General features: G+C 46.1%; 3 protein-coding genes across 3 annotated transcripts; 1 reads left to right on the forward strand and 2 right to left on the reverse strand.

Moving 5' to 3' along the window:
* Positions 1-4867: 4867 nt before the first annotated feature.
* On the reverse strand, positions 4868-15851 carry LOC146358075 (olfactory receptor 5M11-like). Its single transcript, XM_084855235.1, has 2 exons — positions 14921-15851; positions 4868-4959 (listed from the first exon to the last, which is right to left on the reverse strand). The coding sequence occupies exons 1-2, from the start codon at positions 15849-15851 to the stop codon at positions 4868-4870; spliced, it is 1023 nt and encodes a 340-aa protein (XP_084711361.1).
* Positions 6809-7756, forward strand: LOC146358076 (olfactory receptor 5AP2-like). Its single transcript, XM_084860524.1, has one exon. The coding sequence runs from the start codon at positions 6812-6814 to the stop codon at positions 7754-7756; it is 945 nt and encodes a 314-aa protein (XP_084716650.1). The 5' UTR covers positions 6809-6811.
* A 5914-nt stretch (positions 15852-21765) lies between the features above and the next one.
* LOC146358077 (olfactory receptor 8U3-like) lies at positions 21766-22722 on the reverse strand. The gene has a single exon (XM_084829008.1). The coding sequence runs from the start codon at positions 22699-22701 to the stop codon at positions 21766-21768; it is 936 nt and encodes a 311-aa protein (XP_084685134.1). The 5' UTR covers positions 22702-22722.
* Positions 22723-27713: the final 4991 nt, after the last annotated feature.

Consider the following 27713-nt stretch of genomic DNA (forward strand, 5'->3'; position numbering starts at 1 on the left):
CCCATGGGCGCCGCCATTTGCATACGCGCTTTTTTTTTTCCCCAAAGTCACCCATGATAGGCTACATGACGATTTACATAGCCTATCATGGCTGACTTTGGAAATCTAGCCGTGATAGGCTACGTAAATCGTTACGTAGCCTATCACGGGTGTGTGTTGTTGTTTTTTTACTTTACTTTTTTTTTTCGCGGCCGGGTAGACCAGGCGCTCCTCCCCGGCCTGAATTTCGGCGGCGAGGGATGGGGCGCCTCCCCCCTGGCCTGAATTTCGGCCGGGCGAGGCGGGGCGCCTCCCCCCCCTTGCCTGAACTTTGGGGGGAGAACCGAAGCGCCTCCCCCCCACCGTGAAGCAAGCTGTGGGACAAGGTAAGTCCCTTTCGTCCATCCCTAGTAACCTGGTGAATATTGTCTTACACACCACTAGAAATAAATGGTGAAAAATTAAAACCTAGCTCCAAAACATTTTGTTGCTGTCAGGGCCAGCTGCAGGTTTTTGAGGGCCCTTGAGCAAGGCCCCCTCAGGAGGCCCCCTCCCTCGGTGCGTCTCCCTCCTCACCACCCGTGTCACCAGCTGCTATTGCTCCTCATCCTCTCTCTTTCTCATCCCTGTTGCACTTGCTTGCCAGGCAGAGCGCACGGAAGCCATGGCATCTACTGGTGCTCCTGCTCACCACCACCATTGCCTGGGTCAGAGGGCGAGGCAGGCGAAAAGCAGGCTGCAGTGGTGAAGGGGGAGAAGTAACCCCAGGATGCCCTTTTCAGTGGGCCCCTGCTGCAATGTGGCCTTTGGGGGGTGCCCAGCCTTGCCTACCCTTGATGCTGGCCCTGGTCGCTGTTGTTGTTGTCATTTATTTATTTATTTATTTATTCACATACTTATTTGTTTACTTTCTTACCTACCTACAAAGCTATCAGTGTACATGGCACTTTCCAGCGGAAGCAGGAAAATAGGCATAAAAATTACTATTATTTATTTATTGCTTGCATTTATACCCCGCCTTTTTTCCTCTTGCAAGGAACCCAAGGCGGCTGACATTATCCTCCTCCTCCATTTTATCCTCACAACAACAACCCTGCGAGGTGGGTTGGGCTGAGAGTCTGCGACTGGCCCAAAGTCACCCAGTGAGCTTCCATGACCGAGTGGGGACTAGAACCCAGATCTCCCAGCTCCTAGTCCAACACTCTTGCCACTATACCACACTGGCTCTACTAGTGCTGCCTGTGCCAAATCCTGCCCCATGTTTTTGGGAACTTTTTCTCTCCCTGCAAAAGAGACATTGTTTTTTCTGCTTCTTTCGCAGGGAGGGGGATAATTTTGGAGAATTTTCTCCTTGGGGAAGGGGACAGGGTCTCCACATACCATTTTAAGTGTAGGCAATTCTTGAGGGGTCTTCTTTCTGCTTTTTATTTTTAAAAAAACACCCCCTGCACTTGCAGGAGCCCAGGACTCTTCTCCAGCCTGGCAGTTCTTTCTGAACTCTCAGGCAACCATGTGACCTCGCCCTCTCCAATAGGCATTCAGTAAGAGCTCCTGGATGGAGAAGAGACCTGGGCTCCTGCAAGTGCAGGTGGTGTTTAAAAATAAAAAAATAAAAAATAGAAAGAAGACCCCCTCAAGAATTGCCTACACTTAAAACATTATGTGGAAACCCTGTCCCCTCCCCAAGGAGAAAATTCTCCAAAATTCTCACTTCTCCCAGCCTCTTTCCCCAGAATTTTCATTCCACCCCCCCCCCCATGCTGAAAATGGAAGAATTGAAATTTTAGGCACAGTACTAAAAATAACATACCGTTTCCTTCACTGAGAGACAGGGAGAGTACAAACTGGAGAGGCAAAGGTGACAACAAGGCTGGCAAGTGTAGTTGTATTTTAAACCTCTCCATTGCTAGGTTTTATTTTGGTTTTTACTTTTATACTACAGTTTTAAACTTTTAATTTTTTATAATGTATCTTATGCTGTATTTTGTGGTTTTAATTGTTGTGAATCACCAGAGAGCTTGAGCTATTGGGTGGTATATAAATCTAATAAATACAATAAAATAAACAGATGAATGTGAGCAAATGCAATTATCCTGCCCTATCCTGGCCCTCAGCAGGTTTGATCATGGTGCTGAGAATTCTGTTAGTGAGTGGAGTTTCCACTGTATACATACATATGCACTGACCACAAGCAGAAACAAATGCATACTTTTTATATGGATCTCATACAACTACACTTCCCAGGGTCCTCTAGGGAAAGAAATGACTATTAATATGGTATACTTGTGGAGGAGACTTGCACATTACGTATGACCATTTATAATGGGCAGCCCCGTCCATGGCTAATGGCAATTCTGATGCAATGAGTTAAAACACTGATATTGATGGTGCTATGAGTTCCCATTACACTCCCTTCTAAGTCCTATTCAAAATAACTACTTTGCTGTTGTGACATTTTGGTTGAGTAGATGTGGTACATCTCCCTTGCCCAACGCCATCCCTATGGTCAACCAGCACTGCTGCAATACACACCCAGCTCCTCTCATGGACCTGATGGATCCACCCTCTGAAGTTTAGTAGTGACCGGGAAAATGATACTGAAATGCTGCAGAAGCAGTCAGACATTTGCCTTGTGCTCAGGAGGAAAACATGTATCCCACTCTCACCTGCAGAGTGTTGTTCTCTTGACAGTGTGAATTCAATGCAAGCTATATCTTGTTGGGGAAGGAGCACAATGAAGTGCATGTAGGAAATAGCTGGGTAATGCTGGGGTGTGAGTGTGGGTGGCTAATGAGAGATGTCTGTTTCCTACCAGAGACCTGCTGCACAGAGAATCAATGTCACTAATGCAAACCTCTGAAGTTGCGTTAGTTCAGAGTAACACTAATCCTTTTTTTTTGGTGGGGGGTGTATTCATGATCAGAAGCAGATTGGAATATACATATGCTGTATTCTAATGCCTTTTTTATATGCCAATCTTTATGGTCCTCCCTCCATTGTGAATATTCACCTGACATGGTACTTATTCAGTTATTTTGAGCATGGCTCCCTCCTTGCTCATTTATTTACTTAAATGTTTATGTGCCGCATTCTGAATATGGATTGCGATAACATCAGAACAGCTCTACAACAGATAGCAATAAAACACCAGCTAAATTCTGTCACTGACAATGATGCAGTGATGCAAATGACGGATCAGCCCATAGTCAGCTTCTGATTCTGCCTTTCCAAACGCTTGTCTTACACTCACTGCTTTTATAAATCAACCACTTGCTCTGCCTAACTGTGGCCCCTTGGATGGAGGATAGAAAGTTGTGCTCAGCATTGCCTTCTGTTGCTAGTCCTCTGTTTCTCTAGCTATGACAAGATAATCTTAATGAGCTCCAGAGAGAATGTAAGTCCCAAAGGACTTCCAAAGCCAGATATAACACCCATGTCTCTCCACTAGAAATCAGGCTGTCCCATTAGCTTTTTATATTTAGCATCAACCGTCTAAAACTGAAGGATTTAGACAATAAACTTAGACAATACAATCCACAAAGGCATGAATTGTAAGAGAGAGGACTAACTGCAGGGCCGTTTACCTGTGAATTGTTTTACATCATGGACATCGCTGCCAAAGCCAGAAGTCAATGCTTGGCTTTTGGCCTAGGCATTGTTTATCCCTTGGCTTAGCAAGTAACTAAAGGTAAAGCACTGTTCACCGGCCTTTGTTGAGCTATCCTAGCTGTTTTGTTTTCTGAGAGCTTAACAAGTGATCAGTATATTCTGAGCCGTGTGGTTACAGGCTTTGAGTTTGTAAGAATAAACATAGTGCAGGAGGGCATGCAAGAACAGTCATACTTTCCTTTGGTAGAAACGCAGTTGGAAAATAGCTAACAAGGAACTCTGCATAGCTGAAATCTGGTTGGGAGTGGGTGGATTAAGGCATTTTAAAAGAACAGAGCACCAAAATGGGAACCTGGAGAGCAATTCTTGCTTTGTCATCAGATGGTCACCTTTCAAATTAACCAAAAGTGTACTAAAGAAAACGTACTGTAATTTCAGTGCACAGAGCCAGCCCTAGCATTAGGCAGAGTAAAGCACCCACCTCAGGCGGCAGTTGTTGAGGGGTGGGGACTGGCAGCGAGGTGCTAGAAGAAAGAAGAACTGTGCATACTAAACAGCCTGTCCTGGTCTCCTCATGTGTGGCAAAGGATGCTGTCCCACTGCCAATGTCCCAAGTCCAGTCAGCTTCTCTAGCTGGCGGCATCTTGTCCTGTGCCTCAGGCAGCAAAATGTTTGGGCCGGCCCTTTCAATGCAGCATGTATCCCTTTGTACCCAGTGCTGAAATTTGATGTGTAACATGTTCTCTCTTGCCTTCTTCTTTAAGTAGCAAAAAATGTAGGCTATAAAACTTTGGGAACTACTTGGTGAATGGATCAGACCTGATGAACTCAAATAATGATGCTGATCCTTCTGTAGCTAAAACAGTACCATCCATGCCTGAGAGGGAGATATCAGCATGCTTGGGGGAACCCTAAGGTTTGCAAAAGTACAAAACACTTTAGGAGAAAAAACCAAATGGGATGGAGGGAGGGAACCCCCAAACAGCCCAATGAGCATGCTCACATAATGCTCAGCATCTCTTCCAGGGTGGGCTGGGTTGGGGATAAAAATGTGAGGGGGGATAGGATAGAGTATCCTGAAAAAATGGCATGGCTGTCTGTCTGGAACCCTGAAGCTCTCCATACTATAACTCTTTGTTGCAGGTATATATAATATCTAAATAATTATGTTATTTGTGTAGTATCCATACTGTTTAAAAGGGATGAACATAGTTATTAAGAGTAGCTATTTATGGAGTTCATGCTGGAAGGGAGGTATGAATTGGTTAAATAAACATAATTAATTGAACACCACCCCTCTCTGGTGACCTATTAAACAGGATGTTAAATAACTTCCAGCAGTATTTATTTTAAAGACATTCCTTTTTTGGACTGGCTTATGAAGGCCATGTTTTTCAGTTTGGGGGTTTACTCTGTGCTTTATACAATTTGATTCTAGAATTTAGAATCACGAAGCCTTTAATCTGGAGCATGCTAAACACATGAACCACTCAACTAGAGACGAGTGCTAGATTCCACTCTGTAAATGGTTTGGGATTCTAAGAGAGCAATCCTATGGCCACTAGATGCTGTCTAGATGGCCATAGGATATGCTCATTTCTGGGAACTGACCTCAGAAAACTGATGTCCTCCCTCATCCATGCTGCCTTGGAGGCAGCACAGAGAAGCTCCATCCTCTGCACTCGGAAAAGGAGCGTGGAGCGACTGAAAAGGGGTGTTCCGGGGGCGTTCAGGGGCGGGGAGAGCGGAGCTGTGGGTATGACACATCCAATGTGTCGTACAGCAACTTCCTCTCCTGGTCGGCTCCCCCATGGCTAGACAGCCGAAAATGGCTGTCTAGCGAAAAATAGCAGGGCAGGAGAGGCGCGGAGGGAATGATCCCCCCCACGCTTCTCCTGCCTTGCTTTGGATAGGCGGTCGCCTCCGAACTCCCTAAACCAGATATCTCCATCAAGATTCTGCTGAAGTCCCAGTTCCTTAATCTGCTGGATCAGCTTGTTTCACTGCCTGATGTACCGGGGAGGCCTCTGCTGCTACAGTTCCCCCTGCTTGCTGCAACCTCCTTCCTCATGCACCTACTCATCCAGCCTTACTGCTGCTGGGTATGCAGTCTCCACTGTGAGATAGTGGGAGGCAGTGGCAGCAGTAGAGAGGAAGAGGAGGGGGAGGGGGAGGTGCTGCCCAACCTCCTGCCCACCCTCAGTTGGTGTCACGGGAGGGTCGTACACACTCAGGGACAGCCTCTCAGATTCTAAGGGGAGCCACTGAGGACATCTTGCTGGAGGAGTCCCCAAGACCTGAGCCAGTCCTAATGGTTAGCAATTCCTGTGATCACAGACACTGGGGAAAGTGCAGTGATAATCCTAGGATTCACTGCTGTTCCTGTCCATGGTTCCATGGTTCACGCTTTGCATTTATCCCTGCAAGTGCAAAGTGGGCAAAGAGGCAGATGTGACAAATGTTAATCGTTAGTAGTGACAGACAAACCTGTCAATCTCCGTTTCTCTCCATTCATTTTCCAGTCTTAAGTCCCATTCGTCCCGAACTCTGAGAATTTTATTTTAAAAGAGGCTTACATGAAAATATTACACATTTTGTGCTAATTTCTCCTAATACAAGCATTTTGTATTCAAATTGGCTTAATGGACACTTTTTCCAAGCAATTATCCTAATATAATGCATTTTTAATGTAATTTTCACTAGTATACACATTTTTGTATGCATTTTGGGGGGAGAGAAATGCACTTGGAGAAATGCAAATTTCAAATACAGGTCACGTATTCGTCCAAAAGTGTGGAATCAGTGAAGTTCACATTGAAATGGGATCTGAGCTAATTTCTCCCCCATCCCTCATCATAAGCCTCCAAGTGGAACATTACAGCCGTCATTCCCTTGGTTCCTCCCTCAACTCAATCAGCCCCTCAGCCCAGAGGAGCACTCTTGAAGCTGAGCTACTCAGGACCCATTATCAGGACACAGAGCTAAACAGAGACAGTTTAGCCAGACTGAGAAACTGAATACTTGTGAGGAGGTCACAGGGAATGCCCTCCAAAAGCAATGGAAGCCGATGCCCATTAAGTTCTATGGACTTGATATCAGGACCTGAAATGAAGGAAGGGGAGGACTTGAACATCTCTTTGCTGTTCACCTAAACACGTTCATGTACTGCAATATTTCCCCGATATTTCAGGAGGAGAAAAATGCACACGGTGAGGAAAGGGGCATGGAGAATTACACCACAATGACCGAGTTCATTCTGCATGGACTGACGGATCTGCTGGAGCTGCAGATGCCCCTCTTTGTGATCTTCCTAGGGATCTACGCTGTCAGCTTGGTGGGAAATCTGGGGATGATTGTGTTAATTGGAACCAGCTCTCAGCTTCACACCCCCATGTACTTTTTCCTTTGTCACTTGTCCTTTGTTGACTTCTGCTACTCCACTGTAATCACGCCTAAGATGCTGGTGAACTTTGTCGCTGGCACTAACAGCAACTTTGTCGCTGGCATCTCATTCCATGGATGTGCCACACAATTCTACTTCTTTGGTTCATTTGCGGGCATTGAGGGTTTCCTTTTGGCAGTGATGGCCTATGACAGATACAACGCCATCTGTAACCCACTCCGCTACAAGGTCATGATGTCTTGGAAGGTCTGTACCTCCTTGGTAATTGCCTCATTCCTAGCTGGGTTCATAAATGCAGCTATACACACCTATTTCACATCCCACCTACAGTTCTGTGACTCCAACATCATAAACCATTTCTTCTGTGACACTCCTCCTCTCCTAGCACTCTCTTGCTCCGACGTACACATCAACCTGATCATCATTTTCATTTTTGCCAGTTTCAATGAATTAAGCAGTCTCATCACAATTCTTACCTCCTACGTTCATATTGTCTCCGCCATCTTACATATCCACTCTCCTGAGGGGAGGCGCTGGGCCTTCTCCACCTGTGCATCCCACTTATTGGCAGTCACAATATTCTTTGCAGCTATCCTGTTCATGTATTTGAGACCCAGCTCCAGCCACTCTATGGACCAGGACAAAATCGTGTCTGTTTTCTACACCGTAGTGATCCCTATGCTGAACCCCCTGATCTACAGCTTGCGGAATAGGGATGTAAAAGAGGACCTGAGAAAAACAATGGCCAGGAAGACCTCATTTTAACATATTAACTATATTAACGTATGCACAATGTTACTTATGCAGTGATAAATGTGATATCATCTGTCAGTTTTACCTGGTAAAGTGATTCTTCATAGCTGATTTCCCCAGTCTGTTTCGAACAATGGTGCGGTGGAACCTAATAATTTGCAAATTAAGCATGAATATGTTCTTGTTCCACACAGGCTGCACAGAAGGAACTCTGAGACACAGGTTTGGATCCTGAGTTCCCTTCTGCAGGCAAGAGCATCCTGCGAATGGAGTTCCATGCGTGGGCTGCTGCACCAGCAGAAGGGGAGAGGCGACTTTCCCCAATTTCTCCTTGCTGCTGCAGCCCCTTGCACTTTGGCAGGCTGGGGGGCCATCCAGAATGGGGCATGCCACAAAGGGAGGGGGCAATGGCAAACATTCCCTCCCCGACTTCCATCCGCAGGATCCTCCACTAGACTGAAAGTTCATAGAAGGAGTCTTCTCATTTGCGGAACACATAAGATCCAAGCCACTGAATGCATGAGGTTGTCAGGGTGGACACTGAGCCCACAGAATCCCAGAGTAGTTCTGATTCTGAGGAAGAGCAGTCGCTCCTGGGAGAGGAGCGCGCTCCTCCTTCCCAGGGCCCGCAGCTGACGGAGATTCCTCCCACCAGCATTCCTAGCTTAGGTAGCAGTCCAGGAAGTAACAGAGCACGGATAGCAGACTTGGTGGACGCGCGACGCCGACGCAGAGAGAGGCGCCAAATGGAGAGCGCGGAAAGGAGGCGTAGTGCCCGGCTGGCGCGCAAACAACGGTTGCGCCCAGAGGATCCAAGGGAAAAGGGGAGGGACTCTCCCTAGTCCTTAAGTTCAGGGGTCTGCCAGTAATTCCCTTTCAAACGGGGACCAACTGTTCCAACGTAGGGCATAGGTACTCTGCTGCTCAGATCTAGTTGCAAACAGTAGAGCTGTTAAGTTGTAAAAGAAGAATAAAGCTTTGAAAGGAATCCCGTTGTCTGTGTCTGGACTTAGCTACTGGATTAGACTGAGAGAGGCCTCCAAGGAGCCCTTGACAGAGGTGAATTAGAATACGCTGTATAACTTAATATCGTTATGTGTTTGGGGCCAGTCTATGTTGCCTCCAGAGGTCCCTCACCATTCAGTGCTGCAGAGTACAAAGAGACTGAGGAGTTCCCGAATGCTGTCTTTGGGGCAAGTCATCCAAAGGTTAGCTTGAATTGGTAGCCTTTGTTCTTCAAGGCTGGAGGGGGTCAGAGGAAATGGATCTGGGGGAAGGGTGAATCTAAGACAAAAGGGGAGCAGCTCTTGTCTTGCAGAAGAGATCCCTGGGCAGTGGAGAGGAAGCAGGGATGGCCTGGAGTTGTGATACTGTGGGCCTTCATCCTGGCATGGTAGAAATAAACCTCCGTCAAAGGAACACCACAAGTCTCCAGTGCCCTCTTTCCAGGGAACTGAGCTCTGAATGAGCTCTGAAGTCCCTGTAAGTTCTCCCCTGGAGAACTGGGGTGCAGGAGTGTGGTGCTATATTGTCTATAGTCCTGTCATCTCTAATGAAATCCAGTGGTGAAATGCAAGCTGTCTGAGAGTTTGGAGAAGATCCTCTGCCTTCTCCACACCTCTAGGAACTCAGGAAGCTGCCTTATATTAGGTCAGGCCATGGGTCCATCTAGCTCAGCACTGCTTACTCCAGGGGTAGGCAACGTGTCACCTGTGGGCACCAGTGCACCCTCGGACCCCTTTCATGGCTCCCGCCAAAGTGTCCTGCCCCTCCCACATTTTATTTTTGGCAACCAACATCGGCAAATGTTCCTACCAGCAGCTAGAATTGCTTCAAAGTGAGGTCCTCCAGCTGCTGCTATTTTCATTTCCCATGAACGTCCCTGGGCCACACGTAGGGATGTCAGAGAATTCCGCCACGGATCTCGGTGAGGCCGAATGCCAGTGCATTCAGCCCCCCGAAATCTGTGGTGGAACGGCCAGCCACCCCCCCCCCCCCGTTGGTCCCCCCGGGGACGAGACTTACCTGGGGTGGATGTTCCGGGCGGTGGCGGCTCCGGTGGCGGCTCCGGTGGCGGCGTCGGCGGCAGCTGGTCTTCCGACCAGCTGCCGCCGCCGCCATTTGCAGTCTTCTTGTTTGTTTCCCCCCCCCCATAGACGTGATAGGCTACGTAGAGACTTACGTAGCCTATCACGGTTGGATAAAAAAAAACGCGTACGCAAATGACGGCGACTACGGCCACCGCCATTTGCGTTCCTTATTTTTCACTGTCTTAGTCTACGTAAATATTTACGTAGACTATTACGGCGAAAATAAAGGGGAACGCAAATAGCGCCCACTACGCTATTTGCATTCCCCTTTATTTTCGCCGTAATAGTCTACGTAAATATTTATGTAGACTAAGATGGTGAACAATAAGGAACACAAATGGCGGCGGCCATAGCCACCACCATTTGCTTACGCATTTTGCTTTTTGTTTTTTTACCCAGAGCCCTCCACGGCCGGAAATCCGGCTGTGGACGGCTCTGGCCTGGGCCTGGCTGGCTGTTCCGCGGAGCTGCCGCGGAGCACAGCTGGCCGTCGAGGATTCCAGGGGGGAGGAACGGAACACCTCCCCCCCACCATGAACATAATCCACGGAAAGGTAAGTGACTTTCGTACATCCCTAGCCACACGACAGACATTCCCAAAGACATCCATAGGGGATGACGATGGCAGGAGACTGCAGGTCCATGCCTTCCTCTGCATTGTGCCCACCCACCAAGAAAAATGAGGTGGGGTGGGGAGAGGAAAAGGTAACCCTGTCTTTTGGGCAGGTGTCATGACCTTGATGACTAGCCACACTTCCCATGGCAGCCATTTAGTCATGATGCCTAGGACAGTTTCTCAAATTGCCAAATGTGCCCACAGGCCCCCAAAGGTTGCCAATATGTTTGAACAAACAGAAATCAAAGCAGGAGACAAAATACCTGGTTGGCATGACTGATAAGAAAATCAAGGATGTATGTGAAGTTCATTTCAGTTTACAAATCCCTTGAAAATGCCCCGTTTGCAGTGCTGAATGTAAACGGGAGCATATATTCTCTGGCAATGTTCACAGATTCTGGAGCATCTCTTCACATTCACAAAATGTGTACTTGAAAAATGCACAGCTTTCTCAAAATGCACAGCGTTCTCAAAATATGCAGATTTCAAAGTGCACAGCTTTCTCAAAACGCACACATTTTAAATCACCCATGCTTTAGTCTAGGGGGGAAATTTGCATACTTAGTCTTTGGGATATGTGCGCACATTTGGGAAATGTTTGTGCAATGTTCATGTTCAATAGCTGCTTGTTCTGCGGAATGTTCCCATTCACGCAAAAAAAGCAAGGATCACAAATGTGAGCGTAGGCTGAGGGCAGAAGAGCAGTGAGCTGATGTTTGGAGAGTCTTGGGGAGCTGGAACATCACTCATTTGCCCATCCCTCCATAGGACTTATGGGTAGATCCAGAGGTATCCAAAATCCTACATGGCTACCCAGGTCAGCTCTCAGCCAAATCTAATTATATCTCTTTAGATATCACTTAGATGCTAAATTTCAGAGCAACTCCCCTATGAGGAAAGTTTACAATATTTGGGGTTCTTTAGCTTTGAAAAATGGTGGGTAAGCTGGGAACATGGTAGGGATGTTTAAAATTATGCATGGTGTAGCTGAAGTGGATAGAACAACAGTAGAATCCAGGCTCATCCAAAGAAGCTGAGTGGTGGGAGTTTCAGAAAGAACCAGAGGAAGTATGTCTTCACATAGGACATAGTTAAACTCTGGAACCTGCATCCTGAAGATGTCGTGATGGCCGCCAACTTGGACAACTTTAAAAGGGGATTTGACAAAATCATGGCGGAAAGGGCAAACACGACTACTGGTAATGATGGCTATAGATATTACCTCCAGTATCAGTGGCAGTATGCTTCAGAACACCAGTTGATGGAGGACATGAGTGGGAGGGTGCCATTACATTCATGCCTGCCTTCTGGGCTTCCCATTGGCAACTGATTGGCCATTGCGGACACAGAATGCTGGGATATTATATATTTGTTTAATTTATACCATATATATATATATATATATATATATATATATATATATCACACTCAAGGCAGCTAACAATACCATGCAGATTAAGAACAAACTCTTAATTAAAATGTAACATCAAAACAAATAAATTAAAAACACAGCAATAAACGAAGCACACAGCACCCAGCCAAGTAAGCCCCCTTCAGCACCCAACCCGCTTATATGCCAAGGGCCTGTCTTTGCCTGCTTGTGGACGGCAAGAGAGAGTGGGCCAACACAGCTCCCTCGGTGGGGAGTTCCAGAACCTGGGAACGGTCGCTGAGCAGGCCCTCTCTCACATCCCCACCAAGCGTGCCTCGGATGGAGGCGGTATCGAGGGAAGGGCCTCCCCCGAAGCTCCTGAAACCTGTGCAGGCTCCTATGGGAGAATGCGGAATTTCGGGGAGCCTGGTCCCAGGCTATATAGGGCTTTGTAGCACACAACCAGCACCCTGAGTAGACCCTGGAAACAGACCTGTAGCCGGTGTCGCTGTTGTAACAAGGGAGTCATCTGCTCCCTGTCACTGGCCCTCCCTGTCACCAGCCCTGTACGGTCACAGCATTCTGGACCAGCCAGACTTTATGAATAGCTTTCGTAGGCAGCTCCACAAAGAGCATGTGACAGTAGTCCAAATGGGATGGAACTAGGGCACCTGTGCCTACAAGCAGATCAGACATCTCTAGGAACGGGCACAGTTGATGCATTAGTCTCAGCTGTACAAATGCACTCCTGGCCACTGCCAAGGTCTGAACATCAAGGTTAAGGGCCGAGTTGAGGAGTACACCCAAACTGTGTGCCTTGTCTGGATTAAGCTTCAATTGGTTCACCCTCATCCAGTCCATTACTGACATCAGACTCTGACTTAGAACTAGAACAGCTTCCTTGGATCGAGATTGAAAGGAGAGATAGAGTTGGGTGTCATCGGTACTGGTGGCAGTGAACCCCCAAACTCTGGGAAACCTCTCCCAGTACTTTCATGTATACAGTATGTTAAATAGCATTGGGGCAAAATGGAACCCTGAGGGAAAACACAGGCCAATCGCCATGGTATTGAACAGGGATTCCTCAGCACCAACTTCTGAAATTGCTCCTCTGAGATGGACTATTGCCACTGTAGAACAGTAGCTATCAGTAGCATTTCAGACAGATGCCTCAGATGGATACCATGGCCTATGATATTGAAAGTTGCTGAGAGATCCAGTAGAACCATCAGGGACACACTCCCCCTGTCCATTTCCTGGTGTAGTAGAATGCCCACCAAGGTGACCAAAGCAGCCCTGACCAAAGCCAGATCCAGGCCTGAGGCCAGATTGAAAGGGATCTAAATAATCCACCTCATCTAGAAACCCCTTGCAGCTGAGAAGCCACCACATGCTGCAGCATCTTGCCCTAGAACCGAATATTGGGGATGGTAAAAAAAACTATCCAGTACAGTGGGGTTCAGGGAGGGCTTTTACCAACGGAGTTCTTACCACGGGTTCTTTCAGGCAAAATAGAATCACACCTTGCCATGAACAGGTGTTTGCCACTGCCCTCACCCTCTTGGCCAGTCTCCCTGCCCACAGCCACGTCTATGAGAGAGGAAGGGCAAAGGTCCAGCACACAAGTGGTAGCCCCCCCCCCGGATCCTGTCCATGCCCTTGGGCTGTACAAACCGAAAAGTATCCACTATAGCTGGACAAGCAGGGGACAAAGTTGCATCCACCAGACCTGTATCAACTAGGCTATCCAAGTTGGCACAGAAACAAGCAATTTTGTCCACAAGGTGTCACACGAATTAGTCATAATGGGCTATCAAGCGGTCCACATTTTCATCTCATGGACCAGAGTGTAACAGGCCTTTGACCACCCAAAAAAAGCTGCATTGGGTGACTGTGCAGATGCAGTGGTAGCAGCAAAGTATAATTTCTTTGCCCTTCTCACTGCCCTGAAGTAGGCTTTCAAATGAGCCCTATCCCATGTTGGGTCAGATTCTGTCCAAGTGTTCCAACAACAGCATTAGTCACAGATCCATGTGTTTCATCACCCCAGCTCACTGTAAAAACCAGAGAGCTCCTTTGGCTCCACTCAAGAGTTCAGGAGTGATTGTGTCAACCTTCCGGTCCATTGCCCCATTCCAGAGATCAATCAGGGCTTTAACAGAACTGCCTGCCAAGATGACAGGAAAATCCCCAAGACCTGTCAGAAAACCATCCGGACCCAGCAGCAGTCTCCTCTGGCAGACCATCTTGATCACTCGCCCACCCCTGCAGAGGCTCTGAGTTTCAGGAAGTCCAACATAGGACATCTAAAAACTTTGAACATTATCCACTGTCATTATTAGTTACTGGTTCCCTTTTATTAATTCTGTAATAACCTTTGGTTAAACAACAAATCAGTTTTTGTTGTAAACCTTCATACTCATCCATGCCCTTGTATTCTGCCAAATAAAAATAGTTATTTTCCCCCTCTGCTTCATTTAATTAATAAAAATCTAAAATCTGCCCTTAAGTGCAGGGTTGGTTTTTTTCACAAATTGCCAGCACGTGGGTGCCAATGCTGCTGATAAGCAGACGTGCAGCTACTTTTATACCTGGACTTAATGGTTTTTTGGGAGACCCCTTTAGATGGCCACGCATACTACCTCAGTTGTGAAGCACACAGCTAACATTCCTCTTCCCCATTCTAGCTGCCACTCCATGCTTTAGAAATATTCCAGATTCCTAGATTCCACCAAAAATTGGTTGCTTGATTTTTAAGAAAAATACTCTTGAGTTATGTGCAGTGTTGCATTTTAAGCTCAATTACATTATCAGACCATCATGACTACAGGAATAACATTTTGCTTCTGTACCTGCTGCTCTCTGGGTGTCATTTGGGGGCCCTCTGAGCTGCGGGAAAGAGATTTCCCCCCCCACACACACCACTGTTGACAAGTGAAACTGCTAACAGCAGGTGAAACAGAGCAGACACAAATGATGTCCAGAACAGTTTTCCACATTCTTCTTTATAGAGAGACAAAGACGTCATGCTGTTTATACAAATGAGGGTGGAACATACTTATCCTTCCCAGCGTATATCAGTTAAACACCTTTTTGACTCTGCACTCTCCTTCCTAACAGCCTCTTCAGGGCCCCCTTCACCTCCTTGTTCCTCAGGCTGTAGATCAATGGGTTCAGCATGGGGATCACCACCACATAGAAGACAGAAACTATTTTGCTTTGTTCTAGTGACAGGCTAGAAGGACGTCTCACATACATGACAAAAAGTGTCCCATAGAAAAGGGTGACCGCTGTCAGGTGGAAACCACATGTGGAGAAGGCTTTGTACCTACCTGCAGCTGAAGGAATCTTCAGGATGGTGGTGAGAATGAAAATGTAGGAGATCAGAATAACGATGAGGGAGCTAATGAGGTTGAAACTGGCAGAGATCGACATGAGGGTGAATTTGACATGGGTGTCAGAGCAAGAAAGCTTTAGGAGAGGTGGGTCAGCACAGTAAAAGTGATTGATGACAGTGGAGCCACAAAAGGTCAAACGGAAGGTGAAGATGGTCTGGATCGTGGCATCTAGGAAGCCGTACGTGGCAGGAGCTGCCACCAGCCAGACACAGACCTCCCATGACATTTTTGTGGTGTACGTCAATGGATTGCAGATAGCTACATATCGATCATATGCCATGGCTGTCAGGATGAAAGACTCTGTGAGACTCAGAGCAATGAAGAGATAACACTGTATCACGCATGCAGTGAAAGAAATGTCTTTATAGCCTGCTACTAAATTTGCCAACATCCTAGGTGTGACATTGGAGGAATAGCAAAGGTCTACCAAGGACAAGTTGCTGAGGAAGAAGTACATGGGGGTGTGGAGATGGGAGTCCATCTTGATTAAAGTGATCATGCCCAGATTTCCTATCACAGTTATAATATAGACCAGCAGGAACAAAACAAAGAGTGGACGCTGCAGCTCTGGATGATCTGCAAATCCCAAGAGAACAAATGCAGATACGGATGTGTGATTCTCTTCAGTCATTTTCTATGTGTTGTACCTGTTGAGATTTTTTCAGAATGAAAAGAGATTGTCTATGAGCAGTGCTGGGAAGTTGAAACAATTCATTTTCTATGTTATTTCTTCCTTTAGGGAGTCACTGAAGAGAAAAATATCTGTGGAGGAATACACATGACAAATCTTGCCTTTGAAAAGCAGTATATATGGATTTTGTAGTAAAGATCCTGAGCAGGAGAACACATCATTTCCCCACCCATGCATGCTCATGATTCTTTTTTGTGGCCCCCCCCCCCAAATATTGTGTTTTGGTGTGATGTTATTCAAGTATCTTTGTCTGCAATTTTCCCCCCCAGACAACAATAATAAAAATAATATTGCAATAATCTCGCACTAGAATCTGTTCTTTTTAACATGCCATAAAATTGTGCCAGGAATCCTCTTTGGGGCTTGATGACAATAAATTCAATAGCAGCATATTTCCCCACCAAGCTAAAATATACCTCATCCAGTGGTATCCTTTGATTTATGCCAGGACCTTTGCATGAGAAACATCTAACTTTACCTGTGCTGATCATTCCTCTCCTTGACATGCATGCTTTAGTTACTCCTTGCTTTTCCAACCCTACACTTCAGCTTGATCTAGCCACAAATAAGTCTCAGAGAACTGCAATTGCTACTACTGAAAGGATAAAGAAAAGCTGGACTCCACTATGAAAAGTACATGCCACAGAGCATCTCTACACCAGCCTAAAATCCCACATTTAAAATGGGGCTTTCTGCTTCCATTTTAAATGCAGGATCACGACAGACTTCCTTTACATGTGCTTCCTTCCCCCCCCCTTTCCCCTCCTTCTTCCCCTTATCTGAGTCTTCCATATGTTTCATTGGTCTCGCTCCTGTTATGGCGGCCTTTCCTTTTTCATGGAGGGAACTCAAGTGGAACACAAGCAGGGTAATTTGATCCCTCATTATCTCCAATCTTTTAAAAAATGGAATAAAGGTCATTTAGTGTGGAAGACACCCTGGAGGTTCACGATGTCATCTAAAGGGCCTGCAAACCTCCGTGATTGAGCAATCTCAATAGCAGGATAAAAGCTCTGTGTGAAGAAGCCCACAATCACAGGATGTCTTTTGGTTTTTCCAGCTATATCATACAGTGTAATACCAAATAATCACTGTTTCCATGAGAAATCCTGAATCCCCTTCACAACCCTGTTCAACCTACCAAGATAGAAAAGGTTGGTGCCAGTTTCACCCAGAGTCCAGAGCATTAACACCAGAGCCATCAAGCAGGTAACTTTATATACTCATAGATATGTAGCCCTAAGACATGTGACCTCTAACACTTTCCTGAAGTTCCCAACGGCATACAGGTATCCCCAAAGGCATTATGCAATCATCGTTGCAGCAGAATCTCAGAAGTCAATTAGAGATCCTCTGGCAATATCTCCTCCTTAGAGTTGTTAAGAGTATGAAATCATTCTCACATTTTTGTTCCCTATGTATTTTGGGGGGACGGTGTCCATGCTCTTTCTTGAGCTCTTAGCCAGTTGAAGCATTGAAGACCGGGTTGGAGAGCCACAGGCTTGGGGGCCAAATCCCCTCCTGTTGGCCCAACTGGCCCATCTAGGGCTCCCCAGGTGGCCCCACCCCCTTCCCTTGGCCCTACCTTCTTACCCACAAGCGTCAATGGTTTGGTGGCCCCCCAGCTTTTGTGCAGTTTCTTCTTCATTCTGAAAGTTGGAAATGCCTCCTACGGCTTAGTTACCGCGGCAGCCAAAGCTTTCAGCTTAGATAGGCTGGTATGTTTTTGCATTTTGGCCCTGCCCCTTTGGCCGCACCCCTTTTGCCTTCAGTCCTGCCACAACTGGGATTCGGCCAGCAAGAGCTCCTCCAAAACTGAATTCAGAGTAGAAATGTATTTGTTGTAAATGTGGGCCTGGCCACACCTTTGCCAAGCAGATGGCTGGCTGGTGGTTTGGGATGGCTGGGAAATAGTCAGAGATTTGCCTGGAACCTTTTGAATGGAGAGAGCCATCTGTTTTGCAGCAGGCCTGTGTGTGGGAGCAATAGGAGTGTTTTGGAACAGACAGTGGGAGACAGATCATGAGAAAGAGAGGCAGGAAGTTTGACAGTCTCTACTCTGATTTGATTTAGTGTATGAAGAATCTAGGATTGTGTTCATGCTATCTTTCTTTCCTCTAGGTATAGTACTTCAGCTTAGTCACTGGGATATACACATATATCTACGTCATATGGACTGCTCACTTGGATCTGCCAAGTCGTTTTATCTTCATCTTGCTGTAGTGTTCTTCTAATCACTCTCTCTCACACACGTTTAACATGAAAACTGTGGAGTTCCCAGAGCAGCAGAATGTGAAATGAATTACCTTTGACACATCCTGCACAAACTGTGCTGAATAGATGAAGAGTTCCACTGTAGTCCCGTCCCTATCTGGATTGTTGCTCTCCACCCCACCCCCTCATGCTTGCCATTTATATTGCTGAATAGTGATTTGGCAATATATATTGCAGGTGTGGGCCCTGATCCAGATTGGAATTGCAGTGTAGGGGGAAAGGTTTAAAGCCCTCCTAGGTGCCTAGCCCATGCTAGGGTCCTGAACTGGGGGCCCTGTGCTTATTCCAGAGGGTTTTTTTTTTAAGGAAAACATTTTAAAAGGAAAACATTACAGTTTTAAAAGGAAAACAATAAAGTCAGTGCTTTGGCCCTGACTGTTGAATCCTGGGAGACAGGCTATATTCTGCCTTCTGGACTCCTGGCATGGGAATGCAAGTCTTGTGGGATTGGCCCTGTCAAGTGGCTCTTTGGCCCAGGGCTTTTGAAAAGACCTATTTCAAACACACCTTTCTATTTAACTCTATTTAATTTAGTATGTCAATAATTTTTGGGAAAGGCAATCAGAGTGCTATAATCTTCAGAATGAAGGAGTTCCACATAAGATTGCTTATGAAACCAGCTGTGGTACACAGAACCCAGTCAGCACTGAGTACACAAGTGAGAGAAGAGTCTGGTCTGAAATTTGATGGTTTATCTGTTATGCTGGAAATAATATGTATCAGCTGCACATAGGGATCTCTCTTCATAAGCCAGGGTGAAAGACTTTAATGCAGGGGTCCCCAACCTTTCTGGACCTCTGGGCACATTTGGGAATTGCAAACCATGCTGTGGGCACTGCCACAAAATGCCTAATCAGTGGATCGTTGCTTTGGCATCTACCTGTCATGTCTATTAATCTTAGGCTGCATATTATTCAGCAAAAAAACAAACCTTCTGTTTTCTGTGTCGTTAATAAGGGATTGTTTAATTTGGCTAATTGCTGGTGGTGCAATGCAGCGAATGCTTCTTTTAAACATATGCTTTGGCAATGTCCAGTAGTTGCTTCTGTAATAATCTCCTTTTTGGGAGGAGATTATTACACAGATATATTTTGTACTGGAACAGTCTTTAATATTCACTGATGGACACACTCTTTTAAATGATTCACCTGCTTCTTGGAAATTAACAGAATGGATTTTCTGCACCCTTTTGACAGCTAAAAGTCTGATATTACAACACTGGAAGGAGAAATACTCACCTCCTATAAGGCAATGGATTGAGGACATTACAACGCTTTCAATATTTCAATGGATGGCATATAGACGCCACCTTCAAATGGATACATATTTGTATATTTGGTCCTCTTTTGTTGAAACTCATGTATGATTGCTATAAGGCTGTACATATTTCATACAAATCCATGTGTGTATATTTAAAAAATGCAAAATAATAATAATAAAATTCCATGCTGCGGACTCATTTGCAGGAGCCATTGGAAGTGACCATGCACACCTGCTTTACTATCTCCTTTCAAATCTTCTTTATTAATAAAAGACAAGACAAGAAAATAAATGGGGGGAAATTTAAAAAAATTAAGAATTCCAGGTGCCTGTGGGCACCATGTTGCGGACCCATTGGCAGGTGCCATTGCAGGTGAGCATAGGTGCCATGGCACCTCTGGGTGCCACACTGGGGACCCCTACTTTACTATCTCCTTTCAAATCCTCGTTATTAATAAAAGACATAAGACAAGAAAGTAACAGCACAGAACCAAAATAAATAAGTAAATAAATAACAGCACAAATTCAGTAGGGAATGAACTTGTAGTCTTGTTACAATAGTCTCTTTCCAAATATTCTTGTACCATGTGCAGAAGTAACATTCTGCTTACTTATTTATTTATAATATTTATAAAACCCTTCCAAGGCAGCATACAAAGTTAAAAACCAAGAAAAACAACAATACCAAAACAATAACAAAATCAATATTATCAATTAAAACCAGATAACACCATATACACAACAGCAATCAGTAAGGTCCTGACCCAAATATAGGCCAAGTCTTTAGGGCCCACTTGAAGGCCTGTAATGATGGGGCCTGGTGGACATCAATTGGAACAGAGTTCCACAACTGGGGGGCCACTACAGAGAAGGCCCTATACCGTGTAGCCACCAGCCTAATTGCTTTGACAGGCAGGCACATAAGCAGGGCTTCCGACGTTGATCTCAGAGGGCAGGCAGGTTGGTAGAGGTGAAGGCAGTCTTCAAGAAACCTGGGCCCAAACAGATAAGGGCTTTAAAGGTCAATGCCAGCACTTTAAATTGGACTGGCAGCCAGTGCAGCTGGTACTGTATAGATGTCACATGATACGACCACCTAGAACCTACCAGTCCTCAGTGGCTGCATTTTATACCAGCTGAAATTTCCAGACCATCTTTAAAGGCAGCCCCATGTAGAGCACATTACAGTAATTCAGCCTGGATGTCACTACAGGATGGATGACTCCAGTAAGGTCCATCCTCTCCAGCTAGAGTCACAGTTGGCATACCAGTCTAATCTGGGAAAAAGCACTTCTGACCAGTGTTGCCAGGAGGCTTCTTGGGATCTATTTCAAGCCTCCTTTCAGTGGGGAAAGCAGCCCTGGATCTTTAATACTGAGAGTGGTGCATTAACAGCGGCAACATTTACCAATGGTGAGAGCAATAAAAACAGCTCACAAATGTGTTGATTCAACTTGATTGTGGCAGGTTTGAGCTCAGTTTTTTCACTACATATTTTGAGTGGTCAAAGAAAACCTTTTGTTGGATTATTGATCTACAAGTCTTTGTAGGAGAATGCGCATATCATCACTGAGTTACCAGTTTCATCCCAAAAGTAGAAGAGTCATTGCAGTGACTCTTACCCAAGAGTAATTGCAGTGACTTTAGCTGGAGGATGGCTTTCACATTCTTTGACCATTCGAGTCCCACAAAATGCCCAGCTCTTCATGCTTTCAGGGTAGCTGTAATCTCTGATTCATGTTAATGCTGGAAATGGCAAGTATGCCATGACTACTCGTAAGACCTACTGCTGTCACTGGAGTCACTTAACTGTCTCTACCTTTGAAAAGATATGAAGGTGTATCTTGAAGAACTTGAGGAATGAGATAGCAAAGAGGTCAAAGCAAAACAGAGGGAAATTGCAACAACTGAATGTCTATACTAAATCAATATATATTGGATGATTGCAGCTTTAGCCTCCATGTTACTGTGATGTTCAGTGCTAGGTGATGGTTTGCAGCTGAAAAAGCCAGGCTCAAACTGGGGGAACACTAACAATGTATCCTGCAGTTGGATGCTGGCACATCCCCACCTGGAGGAAGAGCAGTGGAAGATGCAGAGGTAGTGAGTGACAGGACCAGCAGGTAGGGCAAGACTGAAGGATTTCCACTAGAGAGTCACTGGTATGTTCTAGTTTTAACTTTTTGTCTTCCATCTGTCTAGATTTTGAGCCTAAATGATGCCCTGCTCCAGGTTAATCCACACAACACCTTGCATTACTCCTAGCTTGGAATAAAATACATTAAACTGTAAATAAATAAATTGTTTTTGTTACCATTCATTAGTGAACAATCACAATTCTTTCTGTTGTTCTCTTCAGAGCATCTTTCACCTCCTTGTTTCTCAGGCTGTAGATCAGGGGATTCAGCATAGGAATCACCAGTGTGTAGAACACAGAAGCTATTTTATCTGTTGCTAGGGAGTGGTTAGTACTAGGCTGCAAATACATAAAGATCAGAGTTCCATAGAAGATGGTGACAGCTGTCAAGTGAGACGCGCAGGTGGAGAAAGCCTTGTGTTGGCCCTGAGCAGAGCGGATTCTCAGGATGGCAAAGAGGATAAACATGTAAGAGATGAGAACTATGAGAAGAGAGCATATCATATCAAACCCAGCAAAAGCATAGATCAGTATCTGCTTGGTGCTGGTGTCAGAACAGGAAAGGGCTAACAGTGGGAGATCATCGCAGTAGAAATGATTAATCACATTAGCAGAACAGAAAGACAAACGGAACTTAACTATCGTGTGGAACAGGGCAACACAAAAACTGTATATGTAAGGGCCAGCTACCAACTGGATGCAGACACTCTGGGACATGATGGTCCGATAAAGCAATGGGCTACAGATGGCTACATAGCGGTCATATGCCATCACTGCCAGGAGGAAACACTCTGTGATCATGAAAGTTAGGAAGCTGCCCAGCTGTGCTGCACAGGCATGGAATGAAATGGTTTTCTTAGCCACTAAGAAGTTGGCCAGCATCTTAGGGGCAATGACAGAGGAATAACAGAGATCAACAAAAGCCAAGTGGCTGAGGAAGAAATACATAGGGGTATGGAGGTGGCTATCAGTCCTGATTAAAATGATTATCCCCAGATTTCCCATCACAGTCATGACGTAGATGAAGAGGAAGATGAGAAAGAGAGGGATCTGCAGGTCCGAGCGGTCAGTGATTCCAAACAAAATGAACTCCTTCACAGTGTGATTGGCGTCTGCCATTTATTCCACCTCCTCTATCATCTTCTTGAGGATGGCATGATATAATCAGGAGGCAGGCATCCAACAAACAGGAATCAATGTACAGTACCTCTTTAGTGTTATCTCACCTAAGAGATATATAGCTGGATGATGAATTCTGGTGGGTACTTTAAGATCTTTTTTTCTGCCTCTCTTAAGTCAAATTGAGCAGCTGTATTTTTGGTTCTCCTGCAGCAACCAGATCCTTATGCAGTCACAGTGTCACCACCACCTGAAACTATTGTTAGAGAAATGTTATTTATCTGGGTGGGGTGGGGAGTCCATTATACAAAATGCTTTCTTATGTCACTCGTCTCCACAACAACCACAGCCACAACCACAGCCCTAAGAAGTAAATTAGGCTCAGGGAATGATGCTCTTCAATAGGAATTTGGCACGTTTTCTGCATAGAGGTAATATACTCTCCTCTGCACAGTGCTGTATGTGAAGAATGGTTATATTTCCACAAGTAATCATGATGAAACAGCCGTGTACTGATTGTTTTCCTAATATGTGTGTTTCTGGCAAAAGTGGCATTCCTTTGTTCCTCATGCATGACAAGGAACATATTTTGTATACAATTTCCATATAGGAAAAGGCACTATCACCCCATAGAAACATGTCAGACCTGAACTGGCCCTTCGTCAGCTGCCCAGCCTTACCTGTGGATGTGCCTTCTCTACCTTTCACATGTTGTGAACAGGGTCCATTTGACAGCTATCTGGCTATATATCTATATGTGTGTCTTTGACCCTCTAGTGGTTTGGTCTCAAAGGTTTCTAGAGAACTTCTGCTCCTATGAGAGATCACCAACTTAGCTGACATGATGATATACACAGCAGGAGTATAACTGCTGCAGGGAGATGAAAAAGTATAGACTCGTGGACTTTATACATTACACATTGACATGCCACCATCGGTTCCTTTCAGTTTACTGCTTGCGCACAGAATGTGTTGGTCCAGACTTGCACGTAGGTTTGAATGGATTTCCAGAAACCCAGCCATTGCCCTCACATTCAGAGTGATGGTCCGCCATGACATGCGGAGCGGGTGGTGCAGGCACTTGCTGCCCGTCTCTTGCCATAAGAACATACAAAGCTGTCTTATAATGAAGCAGACAGTTGATTGGTTCATCTTGCCCCGGGATGGGGAATGTGTGGCCCTCCAAGTTGTTGGATGGCAACTCCGATCATCTCTCGCCATTGGCCATGCTGGGCTGATGGGAGTTGTAGTCCACCAACATCTGGAGGGCCACATGATGTTCCCCACCAATGCTTTTTCTTGAGCAAGACTGCGATTCTTCTTGAGCAAAGTTCTTGGGCGAGTGGCAGCGACCCAGCTACAGGCCTTAATGGAAGAAACTGATTATCTGGATCCTTCCCAATCTGGGTTTGGGCACAGTGTGGAGTGAGGTAGTCTTGGTCAACCTGGTGGATGGCATATGATGGGAGCTGCACAGAAGAAATGTGTCTCTCTTGGTTCTGCTGCGCCTCTCGGCAGCTCTTGATATGATTGACCTTGGTATCCTTCTGGGCAATGTGCCAGGGTCAGGGTTGAGCAGCACAATTTTGTGGGCGCCCTGGCCCTATGTGTGTGTGGGGGGTAAGTCCCAGAAAGTGGCACTGGGAGGCTATGTCTTGGCCACTGGCCTGTGGAGTTCCACAGCATTCCACCTTGTTTCCTCTGCAATTGAACATCTACATGGAACCACGGGGAGAGGTCATCTGGAGATTTGGACTGGGTGCTATCAAAAATTAGGGTGGTGGAGAAATCCACTATGGACTCCAATGAGGCTGGATTCTTTAGAATCCAGCTCCCCGGAGACCATGGTGGAACAGACTGCTCCCCCGCCGCTGCCACCCCACAAAGTAAGGTTGGGATGGACCCTACCTGGTGCCGGCTGGTCCGGGTCCATCCTCTCCGTTCCGCTGCTAGGCTGCGGCTGTGAATGGTGTCCGGCGTAGGGGACGCCATTTGCATCCCTGCTAGGCATGGTGGAGAATTCCGCCATGGATTTCAGTGAGGCCGAATGCACTGGCATTCAGCCCCCCGAAACCCATGGCAAAATGGCCTTCCACCCCCAGCCACCCCGCGGAATCCCCCCCGGGACTGGGACGAAGCTTACCAGGCTGCCATGATAGGCTACGTAAGTATTTACGTAGCCTATCACAGCAAAGAGCAGGGGCGCAAACAGCGGCCACTACGCCATTTGCACTGCTGCTCTTTCTGTGATAGGCTATGTAAGTATTTACGTAGCCTATCATGGTAAAGGCAGCCATGCAAATGGCAGGACGGTAAAGGCAGCACGGTAAAGGCAGCCAAGCCTATCACGGCAGCCTGGCAGGACGCAAATGGCGGCCACTACAGCGGCCGCCATTTGTGGCTGCAGTAGCCGGCTGTGGCCAGAACTCCGGCTGCAGACGGCCCTGGCCAGCGGCCCTGTGGAGCCGCCACGGAGCAGAGCTGGCCCAGGGAGGATTCCGTGGGGAGGGATGGAGTGCCTCCCCTCCACCGCAGATCCAAGCTGCGAAAAGTTAAGTGACTTTTGTACATCCCTAGTCCCTGCCCTTTGCCATGATTGGCTACGTAAATATTTATGTAAATACGTAAATATTTAAGTAGCCAATCATGGCAAAGGGCAGGGATGCAAATGGCATCCCCTATGCCGGACGCCATTTGCGGCCGCAGCCCAGCAGCAGATGGAAGTCTGGCTGCGGGTGGCCCTGGCTGGTGGCTCCGCAGACTCGCCACAGAGCGGAGCTGGCCAGGGAGGATTCCGGGGGGAGGGACACATCGCCTCCCCCCCCAGCAGACCCCGGAGCGGACTGGTAAGTGGGGTTCATACACCCCTATCAATAATTTATAAAGCCCTGAACAAATTGGGATCAGGATACTTGGGGACACACCTTCTCCCTTATTGTGCAGAATAAATTGGCTGCACAGTTTAGAGCTGCTTGTCCATGACAAAAATGGCAAAAGAATGTAAAAGGAAACCAAAACCCAAAGAGAAACTGTTTTCACCACCACCATGCCTACAGGTTCCCCAAATCTTAGGGGAAATATTACCGCTCTCCCCATCCCTGAAATGTCCCTCTCATTCACCACCTGCAAATGTGATGGAGACTTCGGGGGAGGGGGGCATTTTCATTCAGCCCTAGACTTGTTTTCCAGTGTTGCTATGTAAACCACTTTGAGAACTTAGTTTTAAAAAGTCAGTATATAAATATTATTGTAAACCACTCTGGGAATATGATTGGTATAAAATCCCCAGAATAATAAAACGGTGATCTGTCATATTATTTTGAAACCATGCATACAAACCTAGATGAGAATGTGTTTGATCCCAAGTACTGTCTGTGGTTTCAAAAACAAAACAAAAGCCTAGTATAAATAAGGAATGGATTGAGTATCTATTTTAGTATTGCTGTGTTGTATGCTTTAATAACATTTACATTTAAAAGGTTGTTGCTTTATACTAGGGTGTACACTGATGCTGGAGAAATTCGGGACAGATTAAATGAGCTTGGATTTCTAAGAATCCGACCTGTGGAATCTGCTGCAGACCAACCTCCTCAGACAGCTCAGAGTCTGTGGGCTTCTGGATCTTTTCTTTTTTTTAACTTTCCCAAATTTTACACTTATTTATTTGTAGGAAATTATGCAAGTTTTTGCTGAGACTGTAAATATACGTGGAGAAAAGTTGAATGGAATGCGGGGTGGGGAATATGCTAAATGTTACGTTGTTGTTGTTTATTCGGTCAGTCGCTTCCGACTCTTCGTGACTTCATGGACCAGCCCACGCCAGAGATTCCTGTCGGCCGTCGCCATCCCCAGCTCCCCCAAGGTCGAGTCCGTCACCTCCAGAATAGCATCCATCCACCTTGCCCTTGGTCGGCCCCTCTTCCTTTTGCCTTCCACTTTCCCTAGCATCAGCATCTTCTCCAGGGTATCCTGTCTTCTCATGATGTGGCCAAAGTACTTCAGTTTTGCCTTTAATATCCATCCCTCAAGTGAGCAGTCTGGCTTTATTTCCTGGAGGATGGACTGGTTTGATCTTCTGGCAGTCCAAGGCACTCTCAGAATTTTCCTCCAGCACCACAGTTCAAAAGCATCTCTCTTCCTTCGCTCAGCCTTCCTTATGGTCCAGCTCTTGCAGCCATAGGTTACTACGGGGAAGACCATTGCTTTAACTATGCGGACCTTTGTTGTCAGTGTGATGTCTCTGCTCTTCACTATTTTATCAAGATTTGTCATTGCTGTCCTCCCAAGAAGTGAACGTCTTCTGATTTCCTGGCTGCAGTCAGCATCTGCAGTAATCTTTGCACCTAGAAAGACAAAGTCTGTCACTGTCTCCACGTTTTCTCCCTCTATTTGCCGGTTATCAATCAAGCTGGTTGCCATAATCTTGGTTTTTTTGAGGTTAAACTGCAACCCAGCTTTTGCACTTTCTTCTTTCCCCTTCGTCATGAGGTTCCTCAGCTCCTCCTTGCTTTCAGCCATCAAAGTGGTATCATCTGCATATCTGAGATTGTTAATGTTTCTTCCAGCAATTTTAACTCCAGCCTTAGCTTCATCAAGCCCAGCACGTCGCATGATGTGTTCTGCGTACAGGTTGAATAGGTAGGGTGAGAGTATACAACCCTGCCGTGCTCCTTTCCCAATCTTAAACCAGTCCATTGTTCCGTGGTATGTTCTTACCGTTGCAATTGTTGCAAACCCTCTTATGGAATTATTTGTGTATTTTTCTGCACAACAGAAATTTATTTGAATCCATCTATGAACAGGTGATGGAATGAAAGGCGCCAGACAATCTGTGAAACACAGATGGAGCGGATGTTAAACAGTCTGTATATCCCTTGTGTGCACTGAAAGAAAGATTAGGGTCAGATTCCAATTTGGGGATTCTGCAATGGCCCTGATCCAGCTGGACTGCCTCAGAGGCCAGCCATGTTGACCTGGGCTAAAATCAGAACGTCACTCCAGGATATCTGAAG

The sequence above is a fragment of the Heloderma suspectum genome, chromosome 1 (assembly GCF_057233095.1).
Source record: "Heloderma suspectum isolate Gila_16-S chromosome 1, 16-S_ref, whole genome shotgun sequence".
NCBI classification, from domain to species: Eukaryota; Metazoa; Chordata; class Lepidosauria; order Squamata; family Helodermatidae; genus Heloderma; species Heloderma suspectum.